A 23,034-nucleotide genomic window follows, 5' to 3' on the forward strand; every position below is an offset into this window, starting at 1 on the left:
GTGCCCCCCTTTTGCCTCGGCGGCGGCCAGCCATGCCAGAGGTTTCAGGCAGTCTGCCACCGAGACTGGAAGTCAAAAGCCCGGCATGCCCCATCAACACTCGCAGGGCTCCCAGGCACTATATGTAGAACAAAGAGGGAGCCTGGCGGGCTTGGGTTTGGCTCCCAGAAGCTGCAGCTCCCGGGCAGCCCCATGCAGAGTCCAACGAAGCAGACATTTGTGTCAGCTTTGAGATTGCCTGTGTGGAGCCCAGATGAATGACAGACTCATTTCACAGCTAACTGTAACAACAGTGCACCGAGAATGTAATGTATATAGAAAGTTTAAGTTGGTTTTGAGATGAAGCCTAGATTTGGAAAACTCAGAAATTCCCCACAAATTGAAAACCCAGCTGTAGGCCCAGCTCTGCTACCGGTGTTGGCCTGTGGTTGATGGCCCCCAAAACCCATCAGCGTGAACCAGTATTCTTACATTGTGTAACGGTGTTTTAACTACCAGTGTATTGAAACAAGCTATATAATTAGTAATTTATAAATTATAACTAATCAAAAAATATCCATTTTGTTTGTCTGTGGTATGTCAGTTCTGTGGAAAGAAATAATAGCTGTTTGAAAACTAGTTTTTGATGCCTCCTTGAATGGGCTTCCACCATTTTGGTGTTTGGTTTTGTGTATACATCCACTTGGCTACAAGTGTTTCCTGCTCAACCTATAGATAAAACACTGGCCAGTAAACTGTTTACCCCAGAAAGATGGCTGTACACCTACAGATGTATGCACAAAATCATATATACACCCTGGTGGAGGCCTGCAACCTTGCTGAAGTTGGACAGACCTTTCTTATTTAAACCTCTCTGTTCCCTTCCACGCATCCCATCATAAGGAGGGTAGAAGTAGAGTCATCTTTACTGACAGTTATTAAAGGGTCTGCAAATTGGAAATTGTTGAAAAACTGTGTGAGAACATCCACTGATGCTCCCAGAAGCTAACAATACCGTTCTTTCTGACGATATTTGTTGCCTTCTGTTATGACATTTCTGTTTCTCTCCAGATATTGTAATTGAGAGTGATTGTTTTGTCAAGTGTCTTGACGGCATCAAAAAACATCCTCTTTTGATTTTCTTTCCTTTTTCTGCATCGCTTTATTTCTGTACCATCTGCTGAAGAATTTTTGCTTGTCATGTAACACTAACCACTGTTTTTCTCCATTACGAAAAATCTCTGTAGTCTCATGGTGCCCTTAATTTAAATACTGTCTATGAACTTACTCACTGCTTCCTCTTGTTTTTTTAGCTTGTTCTGTTTTATTTATTCTGGAGCAATACTGGCAGTAAAAGATCACTAAATATGCTTGCTTTCTCAGTTTGGATAAAAGCTCATTGCTTTTAGATATCTTACAGATGCTTCCTTAGCTGGAGAAGTCTGAAATTATTAGTAAATTATCAACAGAACAGTGCTGCTAAGTATGTACAGTATTAACCATTACCCACAAGAAAGACAGAGAGGAGACAGAGAATGGCTATTGAGAAGACTGAGGAATGCGGAAACTCTCAGTAGCAGAATGGGGGACCACTCACTGAAGCTGGTAGAACATTAGATAAAAGCACAGATGAAAGAAAATTCTTCTCTGTGTGGTGGCTACACAACTTCTCAAAGTCATACCACAGGAAGCTGTGGGGAAAGGCAGCATCAACAGGCTCAAAAGGAGATTAGAGAAAGCCATGAAAAGGTCCAGGAGCAAATACTGAAGGAAGCAGGAAGGATGAATTCTCTCATATTCCTGTACCACCCTCAGGGAATATAGATACTAGGGGAAAGGCCTGCAGAAAGTGGCCAAGCTTGTGTTTCTTCTTAAATAGCATCCTTTAGTGCCATCTTGGAGAAGGATTACTAGATGCACCAATGGTCTGGGAATATCGGAAATTCCCTTAAAAAATATTGGAACTTATTCCACAAGTCCTCCTTCTGATTAAAAACAAGGTAATAATTACATTGAACTCCCACTAAAGGAAGGAATATTTTCTCCTGTTCTGTTTTCTTTTTGTACTTAGACTGAGTGTCAAATACTACTAAGCCAGTAAACCCCTCTTAGGGGTACCTAAAGCTTCCTTAGTTGATTTGTGACATCCCTAATTTGTTTCACATGCAGTATAGATTGCTTTGAGAATGCCTCTTTCTTCTGATGTCACAGTCATTTTTCATCTTGACATATTACGGCACTGTTACCCGGGTGTGCGTTAAGCGGGTGGTAACTATTAACCCCTGTGCAGAGACAAGGTAGATGCTTTAGTGGCTCTAGAGCAAGCCTCAGGAGCTCCATCCCATCCATGCAACAGACACGTGAGGGTTGTCTGTAGATTTTGCTGATGATGTCTCTGGTTTATCAGATTAAACAAGATTACAGGGATGCACAATTTACTCGCTATATGTTGTTCTGGTAATTACCCATTAGAAATGACACTTTTCCATTTATGTTTCTCTCACATTTAGTTTATATGTTTTTTCCTCTGGTTAAATTTCTGTCAGCTGGTGTGCAGGTAGTTAAAATACTGTGATCAGATACACAGTTTCTTACATCACATTTAATTTGCAAACTGAATACATTACTCAAATGAAGAATACAAAAAAATTATTACTGTGAGCTTTTTGTTGATCTGGATTATCTGTATTAATTAATCTTCTACTATTCTATCACCATCTGTATTTAAAATAGATGTGACATAATCTTCAACATGAGGTAAATAATCAGTACAGTTAGTCTGACTGATCTTCCACTCAGTGTTCATTTGTGCCTCTGATTTTGTAAGTTCTTTACACTTTGGGGGGAGCTTTAACTCTTCACATCTTAAGAGCTTATTCCTGGGTCAAGCAACATAGTAAGGATTTAACAGATGAAAAAGCAATATCTGAAAGTCTGCCTCAGTCAAAAAATTAATTTGTTTCAGTATATTATTCCCAATTAAATTAATTTTCCATTAGTAATTTCACAAGTGGATTTTTGATTGTAAGAAGACATGTCAAAATATATGCAGTAGCAAAACCTTATGAAAAAGAAGAAACATGCAATAAGAAATTGTTCATAATTTTTCCAATTCAGGCACATAGTGATTTCTACACATGTAGACAATTCTTGTCAAGAAAACAAATTTCAAATTCTGCTGGCTTCAAATGACTCTTTTTCAAATTGACAATCTAATGTAATTGGCCCAGTTCAATTCTCTATTCAGTGGAATATAGACGATGTTTTAGGTGGTGTATTCTAATTTAACACTGAAAAAGAGTTTTAAGGTTGACTTTTTAAGAAACGTGCATTTCCATGTGTGGATATGTTTACACACGTGCACGTGTTACAGGATGAGAGCAAAGGATGCACTCTGTATTTTAACATCACGTATCGTAACTGCAGAGTATGCATACAGGCATCTCCCACGCCACGAACACAGTCTGTTGCCAGCTGAGAGGCATCAGACAGTTCAGTCACCTACCTGAAGAGCAATCCAAAATGAGGGCAAGTGATTTTGGGTTAGAGAGTAGTCAGTTATGAATTCACCATGCAAGTCTATTCCAGCAGAGCGTTCTTAATTGGGTAGTGGTCATTTAAACTATAAAATTTAAATCTGTGTTCTAATATTCATGTCATCTGCCCTTTAAAAATTCCTGGCTGCTTGATACCAGAAGCTGGAACAGGTCTGCTTTGGCAAGAGTAAAGAACGGAACAAAGAAAGGTGTTTTCATTCAGCGATTTCTTGGCCTCTCTTAAATACAGCGTATTGTGGGCTCATGTCTATTTAAACAAAAACAGATTTGGAAACTATTTCAATGAACAGAGTGACTTTAATCTCCATTCCTCCACAACCTGTCTCTGCTTTACTTTTAATGGCAGTAGTATGAAAAATCTGTAATTAGGAGTATTGCATAAAAATCTTGTAAGGGTATTTCCACGTTCTGGCTCAGCATTGTTACCAATCATTATATATTGCCTATTACAGAGGAACAGGAAACATAAGCAAAGTAGTAGTTTACAGTTCATACACAGTGTAAGTCAGAATAAACTGTCTTTTTAAATTGACAAACTTCACTCTCATTTGTTTTTGAGAAGGAACTATATCTTTCTTGTCATAGTTCCCTTTGTCCCTTACCGCTGGGTACCCTCCAAAATGGCATCAGCGTTAATATGTTCCATGTCCAAGGTCCGATATTGATGTCATACCTGTTAGTCAAAAGTCAGTAATTACTGGTGCTGTAAAATGGAACAAGCAGAAGCTTGGGAGCAGAGCAAAGAGGATGGCTAATTGCTACTGCTCACAGTAACCACGAGGAGATGTGGAAGAGAATGCTGGCTGTGTCAGGATAGTAAGAACTCCCCTAACTTCCTGTCACACAGAGGCGTGCAACAAGTGTGTATTCAGATCACCATCTGAAACTGCTCATTACTGTTTGGTCACCATAAAAGAAAGTCAGTGTAACTTTGAAAGATGGCATTTGGACTAAACCTGACCTGACAAGTCTTTTCAAAGCTGAATTAGAATCTTCCTGTGAATTCAGGGATCCCCCCCAAATTCATATGGAGACTACGATACAATTGCTGTCATCCTCAAAGCAGAACTGAATCCCATGAAGAGCACCAGTCCCACATGCGATGGCAGGTTGGATCTAGAGGTTGTCTGATCAGAGGGCAGGAAGTACTGCAGGTTGGACCACAGCATGAGACTGGCTTGAGGCCATGCTTGACTAGCCAGGCATATTTTTGATCTGTCAACTTTATCACGTAGAGGCTATTGTAAATACCAGGCTGCATTTAAGATAAAACAAAGTACCACTCCGTGTCTTTGAAGGTGCAGACATAATTATGCTTTGGTTCTTTCCATTTGAAAGGTTCTTCTCTGGCCAATGGAAGCTTGAATCTACACAGCACTGTGAAGAGGAAACTGGATGGGGAGAAAGATTATGTCTTCGATAAGAGACTAAGATACAGCGTGCGTCAGAATGAAAGTAATTGCCGGTTCAGGGACATTGTAGTCCGGAAAGAAGATGGTTTCACACATATTTTGCTGTCAAGTCAGACTTCAGATAACAATGCACTGACCCCAGAGGTAAGCATGTAGCCATAAAAGCCAAAAAAAGGCATCCTAATGCGTGGGTTATCTTGGAAACACTGCACTTGAACTGGATTTCATGTATTCTTTTCCTAATTATCTTAGAAAAGAAATATGGAGTTCAGATATATCTAACTTGTTCACGCTTGGGATTCCTCTTGAAAAGAAGGCAATGGAAATTGACTTTTAATTTACATGTCTGAAATCAAAAATTAGAAGTAAGGAAAGGAATGGCAGGATCAGTATTTCCCCCATGGAGTAGTGGGAAGCTGTTTTTCACATGTCAAAGTTACCAATATTTACTATCCTTAGAAGAAATATTGTCTCTTTCAGTTTATTAATTTAAATAGTGGTCCAGTTGCTGCATACAGAGAATTTCAGGCTATATCCTGAGACAGTAATTCTAAAAGTATACCTTGATGCCTAATTGCTTTTTCTCTGAATCACTTTTTAAGTCCCTATTTATGAAATCTTAACCAATTAGGGGCTCTATTCTAGCTGAATTGTGTAAAGTTGTACAACACATACATGATATTAAGAAGTCCCTGGTTCCAAACATTATATACTCAAAGTCAGACTTGGCCTTGTAGTTATGGGTCATATGTACATATATGGGTTACTGGAAGAGCTGAGAAGCTCTTCCTCCCACTCCCTGTCATCCCAACATAGTGGGCAGCAATGCCCTGGAATACCTTTGCCGAGTTGGAACAAAAGGGATGTCAATAAATGCCTGCATCAGGATGGATGTCTTGGAGAGCCAAGAACACGCCTGAGCCCTGTTCCACGTGGGCAGTAATGGCCTGGTGGAAAAGGGTTACCATAGGTCAGAGAAGAAATAACGAGCTGCCTTCCAGCACCAATTTTGCCTGTCTGAGCATTCTGCGGGCAGAGTTCCTCCACAAGCTGCCCACACTGTGGCAGATCTCTCTTTTCTGCACTCCAGACACACCAGTGCAGCTCTGCTTTACGTAGTTCTTCAAGATAAGAGTATACGAAATAGCAGCTTGAGCACCATCTGAGGGAAAAGTAGACTGTGTCTTTGAGGAATTATTTTAGTCAGTAAGAAACTGAATAACTTTGAAATTACTTACAATGAGCTTCAGATAAAACCACTGGCAGGTATGATGGACCCTAAATTAGACTCCACATCCCAAATGCATACCTACACATGGACGTTGATACACAGAATTATCGTAAGTAGGTAAAACCGATGGTACATGCATTTATCACTCCTAAACTATCTAATATATAGAAGGACTGTCTTGGTAATTAACACAGAACAGCAAACACCTGCTTTTAATACTAATTCCTCAAAACGCATTAGATTGCATCAAATCCATCACTCCATCCCTGTATTAATTACCTCTAATTAACACTGCAGGTAATTGAAACGAAGAGCTCAAGGGCCTGAAAAAGTATGAAATTAAGTACTTGCAATGTTGAGGCTGAGCAGACATACCTTTATGTGGCTGTGCTGTTCCACATCAGCAGTGCTCAGATGCTCTAACCAGTGATTTAATTCAGACTTTCCAGGTCCGCCAAACCAATCCATTTCATTCTTTGAACATTTTCAATATGCCAGGAACTCGCCTCTGTGGAAGAATAGATGATAAGCATATAACAGTCCTCTTCTTGCATCACCAGCATAGACTATTTCCAGAACCTTTATTGAAGCTCACTTGAAAACCGGGAAATACATTTTAGAAAACTACATTACTGACCAGGATCTGGATGGTCAGGAATTAATCAAGGTAATGAGTTCTCCACATAGAGACTGGCTGTTCAAAACTCATCCAGGCTGAGGGCAATTGAAAGCTCTTGCCCTCTGAAGGCTGCTTGCTGGCAAACATGAAACAACGTCTTTGGCCTTGGTCCAGGCTGCAGCCCATGATCATTCACACCACGACATCCAACACCTCCAGTATTGGCAGTTCCACACCCTTGCTGGCAATTACAGCAAAACTCCAAGGAACTGAAAGGAGGAGTGTGTTGAAAGCCTTGTCCCTGCAGTTTGTCACCCACAGCCATACGTGAGACAGACTGACAGAGTATTTTAGGGACATTTACAACATTCTCAGTTTTGGTACCTTTTATCGTCAGTAAATAGAAAGTACAAACACGTAATTCCTACAAAATGAAGAAAGTATGTTTCATTTTGTCAAAAGAAACCCTAACTTCAAGCTTTATTAGACGTTCAGTAAATGATGTTTGCCAAATAGTAAATGATTGGTTTACTGTGGTAAACAAGTGGTCTGGTTATTCTGAGCCATCTCTGTTAGGAAAAAAGGAAGAGGTGTGCACTGCCCACAATCATTATAAAACGAAGCTTGTACAAAATCTCTCACCCCCAAACAGCCCTGCTTCCCTTTGTGCTTTATCTTAATCTTCAGAAGAAATGGAATAGTTTTGTTCAACCATTGGCCTCCGCTACTTATGCCAATTTACTTAAAATAACAAAGAATTTATTTATACAAAAAAACCCTTAAAATTGAAAAGCTTAGCGCAGGCTGCCTGAGTCTTCACACTATACTTTCAGTAACCACATCACACCTGTGGGTTTGTGCAGGTGAAATGAACATGAAATGCTGACGCCTCTTCCAGCAGCATTTGCACTGATTGAAGCTGGCACAGCGCCACTCTAGTAATTGAGGGGTTTCTACAAAAAAGTTTGGGCACTATAGAAATTCTTTCTTATGTTTTACAAGACCTTATAAAACTTCCAAGCCAGTGTCATGAAACAGGTCAGCTTTTTTTCATTTCAGTGGCTTAGGCTTGCCACTTTTAAATTTAATTTTTAAAATAGATTTGTAAAATTTTTCATCATTCAGAATTCCATGAGGGCTTCTTTTCTCATGGGTCTCTTGCTGCTTCTGAAATTCTTTCTCCAGTGATGGTGTTGCTGTTTTAACTGAGCTCATTTCAAGGATCCAAATTCTGTTTCAAGATTAAATGGATCCATCCACTGTTTTTAGTTTACACTATTAAGGAGCTAAGAATTAATATTCCCCTGAATTAAAGCGAAATGTACTCTAAACACCTAATGCTTCCACTAAGACTCACAGAGCTGCCTCAAGTACATTTTTCATACAAAAAATCAGGTTTCACATTTCTGGCCACGAGAATTACAGGGATTGAAGTTCTATCAATCAGCTTCATTTTGGAGCTCGTTTCGTTCACCTTCCTTACTTACAACTTTGCCTGACTTAAAAATTAAAAAAAAGGGCAGACGCAAGTTTACTGTACCTGTATTTTTGCTGCCATACAAAGATAAACCAGCTTTTTGGCCAGTACTTCTGCCTGAAGCCAGCCGTGTGGGTTCCTAAGTCCTTTATTTATCAAACTGAAAAGACTCAGAATCTGTTTGCACAGAGTCCGTAAGTGACAAGAAGTGTAATTCTGTAAAAAGATACAAGTGTGGAGGAGGTTCTAAGAAAAACTGAATGGCTTTAAAATTTTGTTTTACTGTAATATTTACAGAATATTTACCTGTAAGAATATCAACAGTTAATCCTTACAGATTCAGAGAAGTTAACTAATAGTTTTAACTAAAAGTTTTTAAAGTTTTAAACTAATAGTTTTAAACTAATATTTCTATTTATGTGAACAAGATCTTCTGTTCAAGATACTCTGTAATTTCAGTGATAAATTCCCAGCTCTCTGATCTCCCCAGAACGGATGCAAATGTGAAAGCAAAGGGCACCAAATGCCTTTTAAAATTCCCTACATCCAGTGAAAGGCATTAAAATAAACTCTTAGAAGTTTAATGAAGTTTTTAAACATCTTATGTTTACTCTGTGATACAAGGTATCCTGTTAAAAAACTAACCAGCTTTGTGACAGGATTACAAAATTAAGCAACTTTTGAGAAAGTGATAATTTTATTATATATTTGGGTTTCAATAAAACAGTAAGTGAAGCATTAGCTCTGGTCTAAACTGATAGTTCGGTAGATTATCATAAACTAAATAACTGGCCCATCCTGTTTTGTAAATACTTCCTCAGAATTTTTTGGGATTAAAACCAGACAGGAGTTCTGAACTTAAATTATATCTACTTTACAGTACTGCAGTTTAATACACAGTTCTGCAACCCTACAGACAAACCATCTTTTTTATCTCATTGTTAGTAGCTTTGCAATAATCATAGAAACATCTGTAGAGAAATCCCCACACCCAGACATCCAGTGAGGAATCATGGCATAGAACGAGGGAGTGAGAACTGACTTTGCTGGCATTGGTGTATTCCAGTGAGCCTCTGAGCACTTGTGATAATAATGACAAATTTACAGTGAAAGAAAATACTTTTTGGAGCCTGAAAACACTGATACATTATGGTTTCCTGGTTTCTGAGATTGTTTTCTGTTGCTAGAAACTAGTGGATCAGTGGAACTAAATTTCCACTCCTGCTCAAAAATACTGTCCAAACCGCCCCATTTTCAACTGTATCTGAGAAATCAATTCCTAATAACAGACCTTTAATATCACCCTCTCCAAAACATTGAAGAAACAGTGATAGCAGAATATTGTTTTTTCCTACAAGTAGGATAACCTCTGCTCAAAAGCTGGGTGTACTTTTAGATGGCTTTAGCCATCCAAAGTACTGAGGAGTAAGATAAAATGAGGCAGGATTGTCATGGAAATTATGTGTTTGAAGGATGGCAGTGGTAACATCAAAGAGATGGTACAGGGGCAAGTAGCACTGGAGGAAGGGGAATGGGAAAGAAACTGGCTGAATGGAGTATCCTATCGTGGCATCATATTTAAAGCAACGCTCCTCATTGTATATAAACTCTTTGACTGTGTTCTGTGATATTATTTAAACTTCCTAAGACAGAGCAGATTGTGAGAACATATAAATAAAAGGATGATCTTGCATTCACATGGAACTAGAAAAATCAAAAGATGTATCTTTTTGGATTCTAACATCTATCACCTTCTAAAATGTCTTTTTGACTTTGAACAGAGGTCTTGGGGGCTTTTTCCCTTTGTTCCCCCTTTAAGAATGTGCGGGTTTGCTGTTTTTACCAACTGAGGGCTGAGATGGCCTCTGAGACTCTGAGAAAAAAACACTACTTGTAAAATCAGCGCTGACATTTTTGTACCTGCCCAAGAATTTCAAATACGCTTCCAAATTCTGCTGCTTTTAATTACTTCATTTCCACCCACTGTCACATACAGGCGCTCTGAAGTGCCCTTGTAAAAGTGAAGCATCTAAAAATTCACCACCTGCTTTCTCGTGTCGCGCTCTCAGCAGCTGTAAGAACCGTATTTCTGCAAACACGCGTGGAAAGCAGGCAGGTAGCACTGCACTGTGGGCTTTGAGTGGACAAGTTCAAGCCTGGCCTCACAAGCCACGGGAGTTCTCATAAGAGGCTTCCTAGCACGGTATAAACAAAACTTTGGTTCGGTGTTTAGGGACATTTCTTAAATAAGGCAGAATCTATAGAATTCAGAGATCTAAAGAATTTTTGGAAACAGAAAGTAGTGAACAGAAATAATCACAGGCTAGACTTGTTTGTCTCTCACATGGAAACTATATTTAATCCCCGCCCCCCCATATTTTGCTGTCTTTTACCTGAACTTATACTAACAGCAAATCTTTAGGTTCAAAGGAGAAAAATTTGACTCAGCAAGACCTGTCTGTAGGAAACACTGTGACACGTGTGTTTGAGCACAGGAGGTGTCACACTAGGTGACATCGTATCCTCCTGACGTGAGGGGCAAATCGCCAAAGAGAAGCGGGGAATCTGAAATCGATTACAGCTTACAAACTACACTGAATTGTGACCAACCAAGAAATAACCCATCAGAAGTTTATGAAATAACGTCTCCTTTTAAAAGTCATTAAAAAAACAATTCTGCTCAGATGAAAGGCCATTTTCTTACAATACCAGCAGCTCAATTCTAGACATATTTTGATTACGTTTGATTTACGATACAAGTAATAGCTTGATGCAATTGTAAAACAGAGTGTAAAAATGTCTCTCTTTCCAGGGGCTTTTTTGCTCTAACTTTTGTACATTGACCATAGAAAAGAAGTGAATAATATATTTGTTATGTTGATGTATACAATGTCCTCTTGTCTTGCCTTGCTGTGGTTCAAGTCATGTAAACCAAAGAAGTAGCTGAAAAACTGAAAACGGGGGTTTATAGATTTTGCTTACAAGCTGTTGAGGTTTGTAGGCTATTGCTGTGATGACGGTGTTCCTGAGGGTACAGCGATGTACACTGAATATACATGATGAAAATAAAAAACTGATATTTGGAATTATTAAATTGCCATCAAATAGCATAAGCTAGCTAGAATTTCACATAGAATAAGCAAAGAACAGCCAAGTTTGAAAAACTCTTTGCATTAGAAAGCACCTACACTTCCAAATCTAAAACTCTCAGTGTTCTCATTCTAAGTATATTAAAATTCTATTAATATATATAATTGATGTAAGTATTAATCGTGCCCCAAATGTAAGTCTCTCAAAATCAGTAAAACAGTTTGTAAAACTAGGGAAATGATATTGCAACGGCATGCATGTCGAATTGTTTACTTTTCTTTATCCACAGATCATGAAGGAAGTGCGGAGAGCATTGTGCAATGCATCAGCTGATGACAGTAAACTCTTACTTCTCAGCGCAGTGGGAAGTGTATTCTGTAGTGGCCTAGATTACTCATATTTAATTGGCAGGTTATCCAATGACAGAAGAAAGGAAAGCACTAGGATTGCAGAAGCTATAAGGTGACCCAAGCTTACCTATGATCTCTAAATTATGAAATGCAGTGTGTGATTATAAGATATTTATCAGGTCCAAAAATGTTGTATATTGAAGTGTTGATTGCGTTCTAATTACAGTCCTACAAATTTGTTTAGAATGAAAAACCTTGGACCTTTCCTTACTAGAAAAGAAAGCACATGTATTCCAGTGCTAATATCCACAGGGATTTATTTTATTCCACTTCTGTGTATTTACTATTTCAAATCATTCCTCCAAATTCAAATACAACTTTGTTGTTGTTTTTCCAAATTACCTGTTGTTTCATGTTCTGAAGTGGTTCCTGAAAGGCAGATATTTTATGTTTTAATGTTCATCATTTTAATGAATGTCAGTACCAATGGGAATCCATGGCTTACTCATGTTCTGTTGAAACAGCAGTCTGCCACTGTATTTCAGAACCTTATTAGAAGGGTCTCCACTCTTCTTCTCAAGTTTAAATTACTTAATATATATGTAAATGTAGTTTTGGTTTCATAACTAAAATGTGACTTTCCTTATACATATCACATTACTCAGCAGAAATCCAGGGTTTTTGACATGCAGCCTGCCAATCAGTCTGCACAACACATCACCAAATATTTCCCTATCCATGAGGTACACTTTATACATGTTTGGCAGATCTGCCAGTGTAAATCAACATTACTCCACTCAAGCCAATGGTATTTCACAAGTCTGTACCAGGAGAGGGTTTGGTCCCCCTTTTTTTCCCCCACTTCCTACAAATATTCTTCTGAGAGCTTTAAAACTTCATACAACAATTCCATGAAGGAATATGAAATAATTTGGTTTACAACAGATCTCTATTTTGGATGTATTAGTAGAACATAAGATCAGGTTTAGTTACTACATGACATGCATTAACCATCAATTATCTTGGTTACAACTACTGCAGATCAGTTTGGATTCTGAGTTTAATACTTTTGAAATTCTCAAAGTAGTAACTATTTTGAAAGAATTTAAAAATACTTCTTAAATATAATAAATAACGTCCTGTTTCTAAAACCCCAGCTGTGCTTGACTATCATGTAGTGATATTTAAAACAAGAAAAACCCACTGAAAGGACATATCCTGGTTTTTTATGTGAGAGATTTTTAAGAATATGGAACCAGTGATATGAGGGAAGGAAATCACTATTCTTGTTTGAAAACACAGGCACACTGACATTCCATTAGAAGTCGTAAATTTAATATTGTTCCTGTAAATACTGTGTAGATAGGTGTTGTAATGTATGTATACGTTTATCTACACACATTTCTTATACAGGTGTACTCATCAATTGAACATTTAAAGGAGGGTAAGCCAGACTATGACACTCAGTTTCTCCCTCCTCGGACTCACAGCACACTCTTGAAATCCTGGTACAATGTGCTGCTCCTTGTCAAGAATGTCGGTTTCAAGCCCACTGGAAATAGATTTTTTTTTTTTTGCACTTCTGGAAACAATACACTACGTTTTCCATTTAGCACTCCCTGTGCTTTCTGTGAACAAAAGACTCAACTCATGGAAAATATACTGTAATAAGGGTAGAAAAAAATGTACCCTTCACTTTTTCGGTGGTTAGGATGTCCAAAAACATGCTAATGGATCTCTGCCTCCACTGCTTTACATCGAGGTAATCTTGTAGCTTGATTACTGTGTGTTTCCACCTTCTACAGTATGGATCTTGTATACTGATCACCAGTTAAAACTGAAGTTTAAATACCCAGCAAGTCTCTTCTGACATGAATGATTTCATCATTTGGCCCCTGTCCTCATCCACTGCCTGTGGGGCTTGCACTCACAGGCATGCGGCACTGTAGCTTCTCTCCAAGTACTGAGTGCAGATCCACCAGCCCAAGCTGCCATCACTCAGAAGTGCATCTGGCACTGCAGTTCTGGAGCAGGGGAAAGGCAGACAGACAGACGGCACTGCAGCTCTGCAGCTGCGGCCTACCGAGCCCTGCAGTCAAGGGGCTCACTGGAAGCCATTCCCAGCATCAATCAGGCATCATTATGTGACTGGATACGTAAAATTCAGAAAAAAACAAAGGGTGACTTTATTTGCTTAACTTCTTTATAGCCTTTGTCATACTTATGAGCCCTGACCTGCAACAAGACCTCTGCAACAATGAAGATGTACCTGAGCATCCCAAAGTGTATTTGACAGTCAACTTCCCAGATAGCCTGTAGCAAAACCAAAAACCTTCTGCATGTGACACTTTTTCCTGTCTTTGAGCTTCTGGCTCTGTTGTGCACCAGTTACGATTTTAAGATTGCTTTGAATTGAAAAAAATATCTTCTAGCCCGGAAACTACATGAGTGAACTTAGAGTTTGGAGACATGGAAACATGCTGGGTTGTGGGTACAAAGAGAATGCACTGAAACAGATAACGTACCAAACAGGAAACATGGTTAAGTGGAGCGCTAGACACTGCAGCTTCTATTGACCAAATGCAGGCATTTGTTCCCCTCGCAAGTCCCCACCGTTCTAGCCTTCCACTCCATCCTATAGGTGGCAAGTTCTGTACCCATCCATTGTACCATCCTCTGTGCTCCCCGTCCTTCCCTCATGACAGAGGCTCATGATGTCTTCTCAATGTTCTGTTCCACTCTCCTCATATCCAGGTCCTCCCTCCCTTGCTCACTTCTATGAATATTATACATTTCCTTCAACCCTTCCCCTCCACTAATGTGTTCTGCTTTGTTCTTCCTCCCCATCATCTAACCTTTTTCTCTCCACGTCCCTAATTGCTTTTCCATATTCACTTCCAGTCCCATTCATCACCACATGCTTCCCACATATTTCTCTACAACACTGACTTCTTCTGCCTCTGCATGGTCTATTGCTGCCATTTATCCATAGTTTCTTCTTTTTACATATCATTTGTCATACCCCTGTTCCCATCTTCAGTCCTCCTTGGAAGACTTACTTGCTTAACTACTAAGGTTCTCAACATTCAGGAGTTAATCAGGTGCAGTGATCCACAGTCATTGCTCAACCTTAAACAACCGAAGAAATAACGAGATAAGGGCACAGCATTGATTTGGCAAACAAAACTGAACCACAGCTCAACCCTGCTATTCTCTAGGAAGAAATGGTCTTGAACAGACAAGTATGATCCTTATTTCACTCTGTCTTGCTGCTGCTGTTCTGGTTTATTATTCACTGTATGAACAGAGCTGCATCAATTCTCACAAGTCTCTATTTCCCCATGGTCAAAAATCAACTCCTTACAGGGTAGCCTGAAAAACAGAACTTGTCCATTGAACTGGGTCGCTTCAGGCTTTTCATTTTCATTTGAAATATACTCAATGTCCTTGCACTTCAGTCCAATAAAATACTTATCTTCAATAGTTTTCCATTTTTTGCCAAATCCACACTGTAACCTGCAAGGCTACCTCCTGTCCTCTGATACAGCAGTCTAGATCCTCAGTGGGAGAGCTGCAGCTCATCAAAGGGCATATTTGACAAAATGTTCTTTCCTAAAATCTGTCAGCAAAGGTGCACTCTGGATCTAATAAATACCCAGAGCAGGAACAGACTCTCCTCTTTTGTTTTGAGTTTGATTTATACATGTCTCTTTTCTAAAGTAATTGAGCATCTCGTTTGTCTCCATATACCTGCTGTGCGCTGAGCTGCTGGAGCCCATAATTTGCCCACAATTACACTCATGCTTTTTCCTAATTGGTGTAGAGCCTGTTCCATTCAACAGATACCTTTCCACAGCTGCTGGTAGGTAACTTATTTAAAATATCTCCTCATTGCACAGAACTGAACATGTTCTAGCTCATTCATCCAGATGAATACGATCACATTTACTCCCCCATTATTTCCTATTGCTTCACATTGCCTGTTGTAGGCAGGCAGGGGCATCTACTTTGTTATGTCTTTGCCAAAGACATTTGCAGTGAAGACCAAACAGATCATCCGCCTGATTCTTTCCCTGTTGAAACATTTTTCTCTCTCTCTCGGACTCCCCTTCGTGGGTCTTGTTCTTGCCACTGGTGTGCCATAAACACACACTATCTCCCAATCCATTAATGGGACTTGCAGTAACCTTTGACAACCTTTTGATCTTAAGAGAACATTTTGAAAAAGAAATAATTCACCATCCACCTATGAGTTTCCTGCCTTTCACGTTATAATAAATTCATCAAGTTAGCCAAACCAGATCATCAGAATCCTGACTAGCCACTGTGGAGCAAACTGAGAAGTGCCATGTGATCAAACTCATGAGTTAGTAGTCCAGGGGGAAAACTAAACCTAACCAAACCATTCTACAAAAAGTACAACAGTCATTCCAATTAATCAGTTCATGTACAACATATACAAAACTATTTATAACCCAGGTACTCAGAAAGATTAAATAACTAAATATGAGCAAAATTTTCCATGTGCGAACTGGAAAGTACCTTGCAATTCTGACCTCGTAGAACTGGGCCATGGCATTTAATGTGTTCATCTGTGGTTCTAATTTGTTTTCAGATTAAGTACTTTAAGCTTGGGTATTTATCTAAGTGTTGCTTCTGTATTCAAGATCATTCTTTTATTTTTTATTTTAGGGATTTTGTAAAAGCTTTTATTCAATTTAAGAAGCCAATTGTGGTTGCTATCAACGGCCCTGCTCTTGGGTTAGGAGCTTCTATTTTACCACTCTGTGATATCGTTTGGGCAAGTGAGAAGGCATGGTTTCAGACACCATATGCAACAATCCGACTCACTCCAGCTGGCTGCTCATCATACACATTCCCGCAAATTCTGGGGGTTGCACTGGTAAGGTTTTCCACCTCGAACTGCTGAAGAACCTTTCTTAAATTCATGCTCTTTCTCTCTTTAAAAAATAAAACAGAAAACAACCATTTCTCTTCACTGTCATGATTGGAAATGCAATCTGTGAGAAGTTTTCTAATCCCTACAGATTTCTTATCACAAAATGACCTCAGAACTCAATGCATTACACATGCTGTATACAAGAAAGACTGGCCACAGGTTGAAAAAGCAAAGATTGTCAAGATCACGGTAGAAAAAGGAAGAAATGTATTAGCAGAATAACATTGCAGAGTGCTGGTCTGCGTTGTCTTAGGATTGTGCAGTAACAGAGCAAGATGCTGCTCTCTGCTCCCTAAAGACAATCCATGATGATCCCAGTAAGGTTGCTTACTTTTTACCAGTATAACAGAGAAGAATTTGCCCCTTTCATACTAGGTTCCCTGACACCAGGCACAGTGTCACTGACAGTCACTCCTGTAAATCAGCAGTACAGATCCATCATGCGTGCCAACACATTTCTCCTCAACGAAACCCATGCTATGCTCTGGCCACCTGCATAATCCTTAAATAGCTACTGAAACTCCTTTTAAAGTATTTTGCAATATGGAATGATACAGGAGACCATTTGTAAATTTAATCTTGAAAATAGCAGGCAAGTATGGAACATTTTTTAAGGGAATTATAACCCAAGATCACAAGTAATCTTTTGGTTTCACAGGCCAATGAGATGTTGTTCTGTGGGAGGAAGCTGACGGCACAGGAAGCCTGCAGCAGAGGACTAGTGTCACAAGTATTTTGGCCAACCACTTTTAGCCAAGAAGTGATGCTACGAGTGAAAGAAATGGCATCCTGCAGTGCAGTGGTAAGAACTCAAACTCCTTTGTGATTACACTACATCTCACAGAGGTAAGGTGTGCTCCCAAGGCTCATCCCATGGAGGATCCTCAGTGTCGACAACTATACCTGTGAAAGAAGGCTAACCCCGGAAAATCTGCCTCGGGAGCAGGGAGCTCATGGAGTTTCTCATTCTCAGGCAGGGTTATTTCCTTTCCCCATCGTTACAGTTACGTAATATGAGTGGAACGTCCTTGCCCCAGATTTTGAAGGGAGATTTTAGCATAGGTGTTCTTCATGAAGATGGAAGAGTCTGAAACCATACACCTGTACTGGGAAAACTCTGTAGGGCCAGTAAGAAAATATATTTGCCTTTCATGTTGTCCTGGCCTACCGTGTTTCAGCTGAGTCTGCCACCTTTTCTGCACCTGCATAGTTCCTGATTCCACAAAATATTCTCCACAGTGCACCAGAAGGGTAAGATAGTGCCAGCTAACCTCTGCTGTGAAGGAGAGGTGAGATTCAGACACGGAGGGATTTGAACACAGTCTGGTCACAGTGTATTATAACTTTCCTCTTGTCTACATAAAAGTTGAAAGAAAATCCTTTCCTATTTTTACTTCCCAAGGTTTTTTTCCCTTCAGGCAGATATACTCCTATTCTGAGTACATCCTTGTTTAAAAAAACATGCAGTGAAGAAAGTGATACTGGCTGCAATAAAACTGCACTGAAGTGCAAATCATTGCAGTTTCTTGCTATACTTCCCGTGTCTGAAACTATTCTAAGCATCCCTCAGTTTCGTTTAAAAGATCCATTGTAAAAAAGGAGGTAGAGACACAGGAGATTTTTAATTAAATGATGTGGAGATTAGATCTCACAAAAGACATCCAGAATGAAACTCTCTGGAAATGCAGCATAAGCTTATTTGATCATGCTGATATAACGTGTATTATATGAGTTGGGAAGACCTCTGGGCCTTACTGTGAATTCTTCCTTCCTTCACTCATATAGGCTATCAGTGAAATTTTCTCGAGACCTGTTAGAAAGACTGGTGCTAATTTGTGGACAAAGATGAGAGTTAAAACTGCCAAAGACTAGATTTGCTCTCTCAGATCCTAAATGCAAATCAGGCTGAAGTCACAAAACATCAGTGAAATTTTCTCTTGAGACCTGTTAGAAAGACTGGTGCTAACTTGTGGACAAAGATGAGAGTTAAAACTGCCAATATCAGTGAAATTTTCTCGAGACCTGTTAGAAAGACTGGTGCTAATTTGTGGACAAAGATGAGAGTTAAAACTGCCAAAGACTAGATTTGCTCTCTCAGATCCTAAATGCAAATCAGGCTGAAGTCACAAAAACAATGAATATGATGAGCTCATCCAAGTTCACTGTGGATACTTGTTCACAAACAGACCAAGAAAAGTACACAGGCCCCATGATTTGCAATTAACACCATTTACTTGAGCTAAAGAGAAATACTACTGTGGAATAGCAGTATTGTAACCTAAACCAGGTAGGAACTGGGCTTAACGTGTTGGCGTTGACAAAGCTGAAGTGCAGGGTATGCAGAGTATGCCTCTCCCATACCAGAAACACTGTATTAGTTATATTACACCTTCTGCCCTCAGAAAAACAGTAATGTATGAATTATTAATGGTTTTGTTTGACTAGGTGCGTTCTTTGTAAGATACTGGTGTTATATATTTCAGAAAGAATTTTAAGGGGTGTAGTCTCAATGTGTATAAAAATGGCTCTGGGAGAAATGAACTGAGCAACCATGGACTGTTGTTCTTGCCTTTGAGAACTTGCAGCTGATACTAAGGGCTTGAGATTGGGCTTTCCATCACAAGAACCTTTGATGATTTGTTGTGACTACTTGTACATGCTAAGCAAATCTAACTCCAGGACACAGAGGGTGCTTGTTTTGCTTAACACCCTTCTTTTATAAAAAATTCCACTTTTGTAAACATTTAAGTAAAGAAACTTAAACAGGTATTTGCAGTGAATTCCCATTAATTTCTGTTTTGATAAGGAAATGATGCATGAGGGAAAATTGTTAAAGATGATGGACATCCAAATTTGGGTTTCCAACCTCTATAACTCTAAACACTACCTTCCAAAAAACAGGTAGCCAGTATATCGTGTCTCACTCATTTGCATTTCAAGGGACCTTATTTCCTTCAGCTCCTTCTAGTGCTTCACAGCAGACCTTCAATAAACTCAGATACTTCAGAATCCCTCATTCCTTTTAAAAATGTTGGCACTAACACATAAACCTCAGAAGTCCTTAATTCTTAAAGACGCTGAGTGTCAGCAAGTGGAGTTACGGCTGTAAATCAAATCTAATTCTGTGTCCAGAGGAGTTATTTAGACTGTAAAACACAGTCAGTAGTATAAAAACACTGTTCATGCCATTATCCATTATAATTTTTTCAGATTCAAAATAAAATACTGAGTGATACTTTGGCTTTAGGTATTGGAAGAGTCCAAATGTCTGGTGCGGAGCTTCCTGAAATCTGGACTTGAAGATGTGAATGAGAAGGAGTGTCAGATGTTGAAACAGCTGTGGAGTTCTTCCAAAGGACTGGATTCGTTATTCAGCTACTTGCAAGACAAAATTTATGAAGTCTGATGTCCTGGTCTAACTGAAAGAGAAAACGCTCCACTTGTGAACAGAGTCAAACATTACCTGTGTTTGAAAAGCAGAGGCAATGCATCAGTGAGGACTTGTGACGGTGTATCTAATACCTATGGTTGTGTCGATTTCCTTGTGAGCTACAGAGCTGCTTGTAGCTGGTTTGACTTTGTGTAACCGAGAGGTAGGCAGGCTTGTTCAGTGCACAGAACCTCCACCGAGGGCTGCATCTTTCACATTGCTCATCCAGGTAAAAGTGTACATTCCACGTGCTGAGGAGCACCAGTGAGGCCCAGTAAGGCACACCATTAGTAATGATTTCGTTTCTTTGTCCTTCTTAACTTATTCTTGCTGTTGCAGCACATCTGGGCTGACACAGAGGGCTCCATCTAAAAACTGGGTCAGCATAATATTTTGTAGACCCAAACGCCGTATTTCAGAAATGTTTTAATTATTTTTTGTCTAAGTTCTAACAGTGTAATGGGAAAATCTGATAATTTATATGTATAATATGTAAAGTTAGTTTTACAAAAACTACTAGGATTTTTTTCTTTGTTGAATCTATTTAACTTATTTATTTTGTGTTCATATTCAAGCTGTTTATTGACCACAGATCTTATTTTCATACTTCCCTTGACTGAATTAATGGCATCACATGAGAATGAAACACATTTTTAGAAGCAAATTGTGTAAGAAGATAAAGAATATATAGCAAACACACAGAATACTGTGAGCAGTAAAAGAAACAGCCACGTGCATGCTCCTCTGTGTAAAACTGTACAAAAAAAGGTATGAAATAGATTAATTTGCTCAGTTTAAGGGGAAAAAAGTGGATTCTGAAACAGTGAGTCCCCCTTAAGTCTCTCTTCACTTTCTGCCTTCTTGAGGAGCATTGAAGGGCTTGCCAACAAGATGCTTTATTTAAGTTTACTATATTCCTGTTAGCCGGATATCAGTAACAGGGTGAGTGGTGCCGTTATGTGGCATCGTACTGTTTTTTCAGGTTTAAACATCCCCTTTCAGTCCGAAGTCTAAAAGCAAATCCGTATGAGCCTTAGTCTAGTTGCCTGATTCCTCAGGTGTGAGATAATTTCTGCTCTGGAGGCCTTTGGGTGTGGGCCAACACTTTATACAAGGTGCTAGGTATTGAACTAAGAGCAGGGAGAGGTTTTGTTTTGCTTTTCCCAGCTCTCCACATCTGGCCACCCCACCATCTGTTACAAGAACTTACGGCTATCCATAAAAGCAGTCCACCATAAACGACAAAAATCCAGTCTGCCTAGTTTAGAATGTGATCCTAGTACTTTTCGGTGACACTGACTGACTTCTGAACACTGGATCTCTCTCTCTGTTCTTTCTCGCTAGTAAGGCAATTAATATGGAAATAACACGCATGCTGTGTGACTTCACCTGCCTTCTAGTACGCCCAAATTAAAACCTCTTGAAGCAGAAGCTTTGCACATTTGTTTGCTTTGTAATTTGTGCACTTGCTCTCCATCCTTGAGCTCAGTGACTTGCTTATGATTTAAGCCTCTGCAAATGAGGCTGCTAGGTTTTCTCCCTCCCAGTATTTCCATGAAGAATTTCAACAAAGCCTTTGTCAAGTTAACGAACAGATGATTATAGTAAACAGTAACCTTCAACATATTCATATAGCATTTCTTGTTCCACCAACAATTAGAAGTGCTGTTTCTATGGCCTAATTGTACCACTGAATTTTAAGGAAATCATTACCCTAAAGGCAGAAGTTCTCATGGAAATTTTTCATTAAAAAGACAAAATCTGGCTCCTAGGTGCCTGGTTTAAATGTTTTCAAATAAACTTACCAAAACAAAAAACTTAGTTGTAAACGGCTGAAACAGAACTCTTTCAAGAACTACTTGAAGTGACAGATGCACCACTTGTTTTATACCAAGACTTGCTTATTTCCACAACCTGCCAGCACTGCCACAGAGCGCACGCGCAAACACGGGGTGGGTCGAGGCCACAGGACCCCTCCTATGCCAGCCTGTGCGTGCGAGTCACCTGTATGGCAGTCCCCTGAAAACGAGAGGGATTACTCAAGTGAAAACCACTCACATGCATTCGTGTTTGCACAACCAGGCCTCCAGCATAGGACTTCAGAAATAAAAAGGAAAAAAAGAAAAAAAAAGAAAAAAAAAAGGCAATGGAAAGTACTATGATTCTTCAGTTTCCTTTATTTCCTTTATTCCTGTCCAGAGAGCCATAACGCTTAGTCATGTGTTAGATAATAAAACGTTAGGAAGTTTATTTCAATACTATGCTTGGATTTTGTAGATAAATATAGAAAAATTGCTCAGCAATGTGAAGGTATGCTTTCCATATGAGATTTTCAAGCCAAGAAGAATCTTAAGTTGTTAGACCTTTAAACTGCATCATTTCATCTGAATTTTCAGATATCTGTATCTTAGCATTTTTTATGGCAAAGGAATGGTTGAAATACATTTTCTATAATTATTTTTCCATTAAAGCAAGCACTAATCATAGTTAACATTTTTAATTATTCATATCTATACAGTTACAGTCTAGTTTTCCTGGAATCTGTTTTCCCTTCAAAAAAGAGTAATAACAATGTCAAAAACTTCTTTTCCAGTATTTAAAGATCCGAATCGATTTTCTCTTGTGTTTCTGTCCTTACTAGGTATTCAGATATCTCGATGTACTGTACATATTAGTCTGGGTACCTTTACTAATATTCACAGTATTTAAGATGATAAATGCAATTTGTTGTTAAGTCTGTTATTTTATTCTTGTGTAAATTGTTTTGTACAATCTTTAAAAATCTACAGTTTTGCATTTGTAGATATTAAAGGTAAGCAATTTATTTTGTGTTGTCCTGCATGTATATTTTTGCTGTAGATAAGTGTTGCTTAGTTTACTATTTCAGTACATTTCTGTTTAAATGAATAAGCTTACAAACTTTAATACA

At 39.0% G+C, this 23,034-nt stretch overlaps 1 protein-coding gene across 1 annotated transcript in view; it reads left to right on the forward strand.

The window, feature by feature from the left end:
• The window catches only part of CDYL2 (chromodomain protein, Y-like 2), a 29,626-nt gene extending 9,545 nt beyond the window's left edge, over positions 1-20,081 (forward strand). The window contains exons 3-7 of the mRNA XM_010145745.1: positions 4,875-5,092; positions 11,655-11,827; positions 16,408-16,618; positions 17,334-17,477; positions 19,923-20,081. Coding sequence (XP_010144047.1) covers positions 4,875-5,092; positions 11,655-11,827; positions 16,408-16,618; positions 17,334-17,477; positions 19,923-20,081 — 905 coding nt within the window. The remainder of the gene's footprint in view (positions 1-4,874; positions 5,093-11,654; positions 11,828-16,407; positions 16,619-17,333; positions 17,478-19,922) is intronic.
• Positions 20,082-23,034: the final 2,953 nt, after the last annotated feature.

This window comes from Buceros rhinoceros, unplaced genomic scaffold, assembly GCF_000710305.1.
Source record: "Buceros rhinoceros silvestris isolate BGI_N320 unplaced genomic scaffold, ASM71030v1 scaffold11731, whole genome shotgun sequence".
Lineage (NCBI taxonomy): Eukaryota > Metazoa > Chordata > Aves > Bucerotiformes > Bucerotidae > Buceros > Buceros rhinoceros.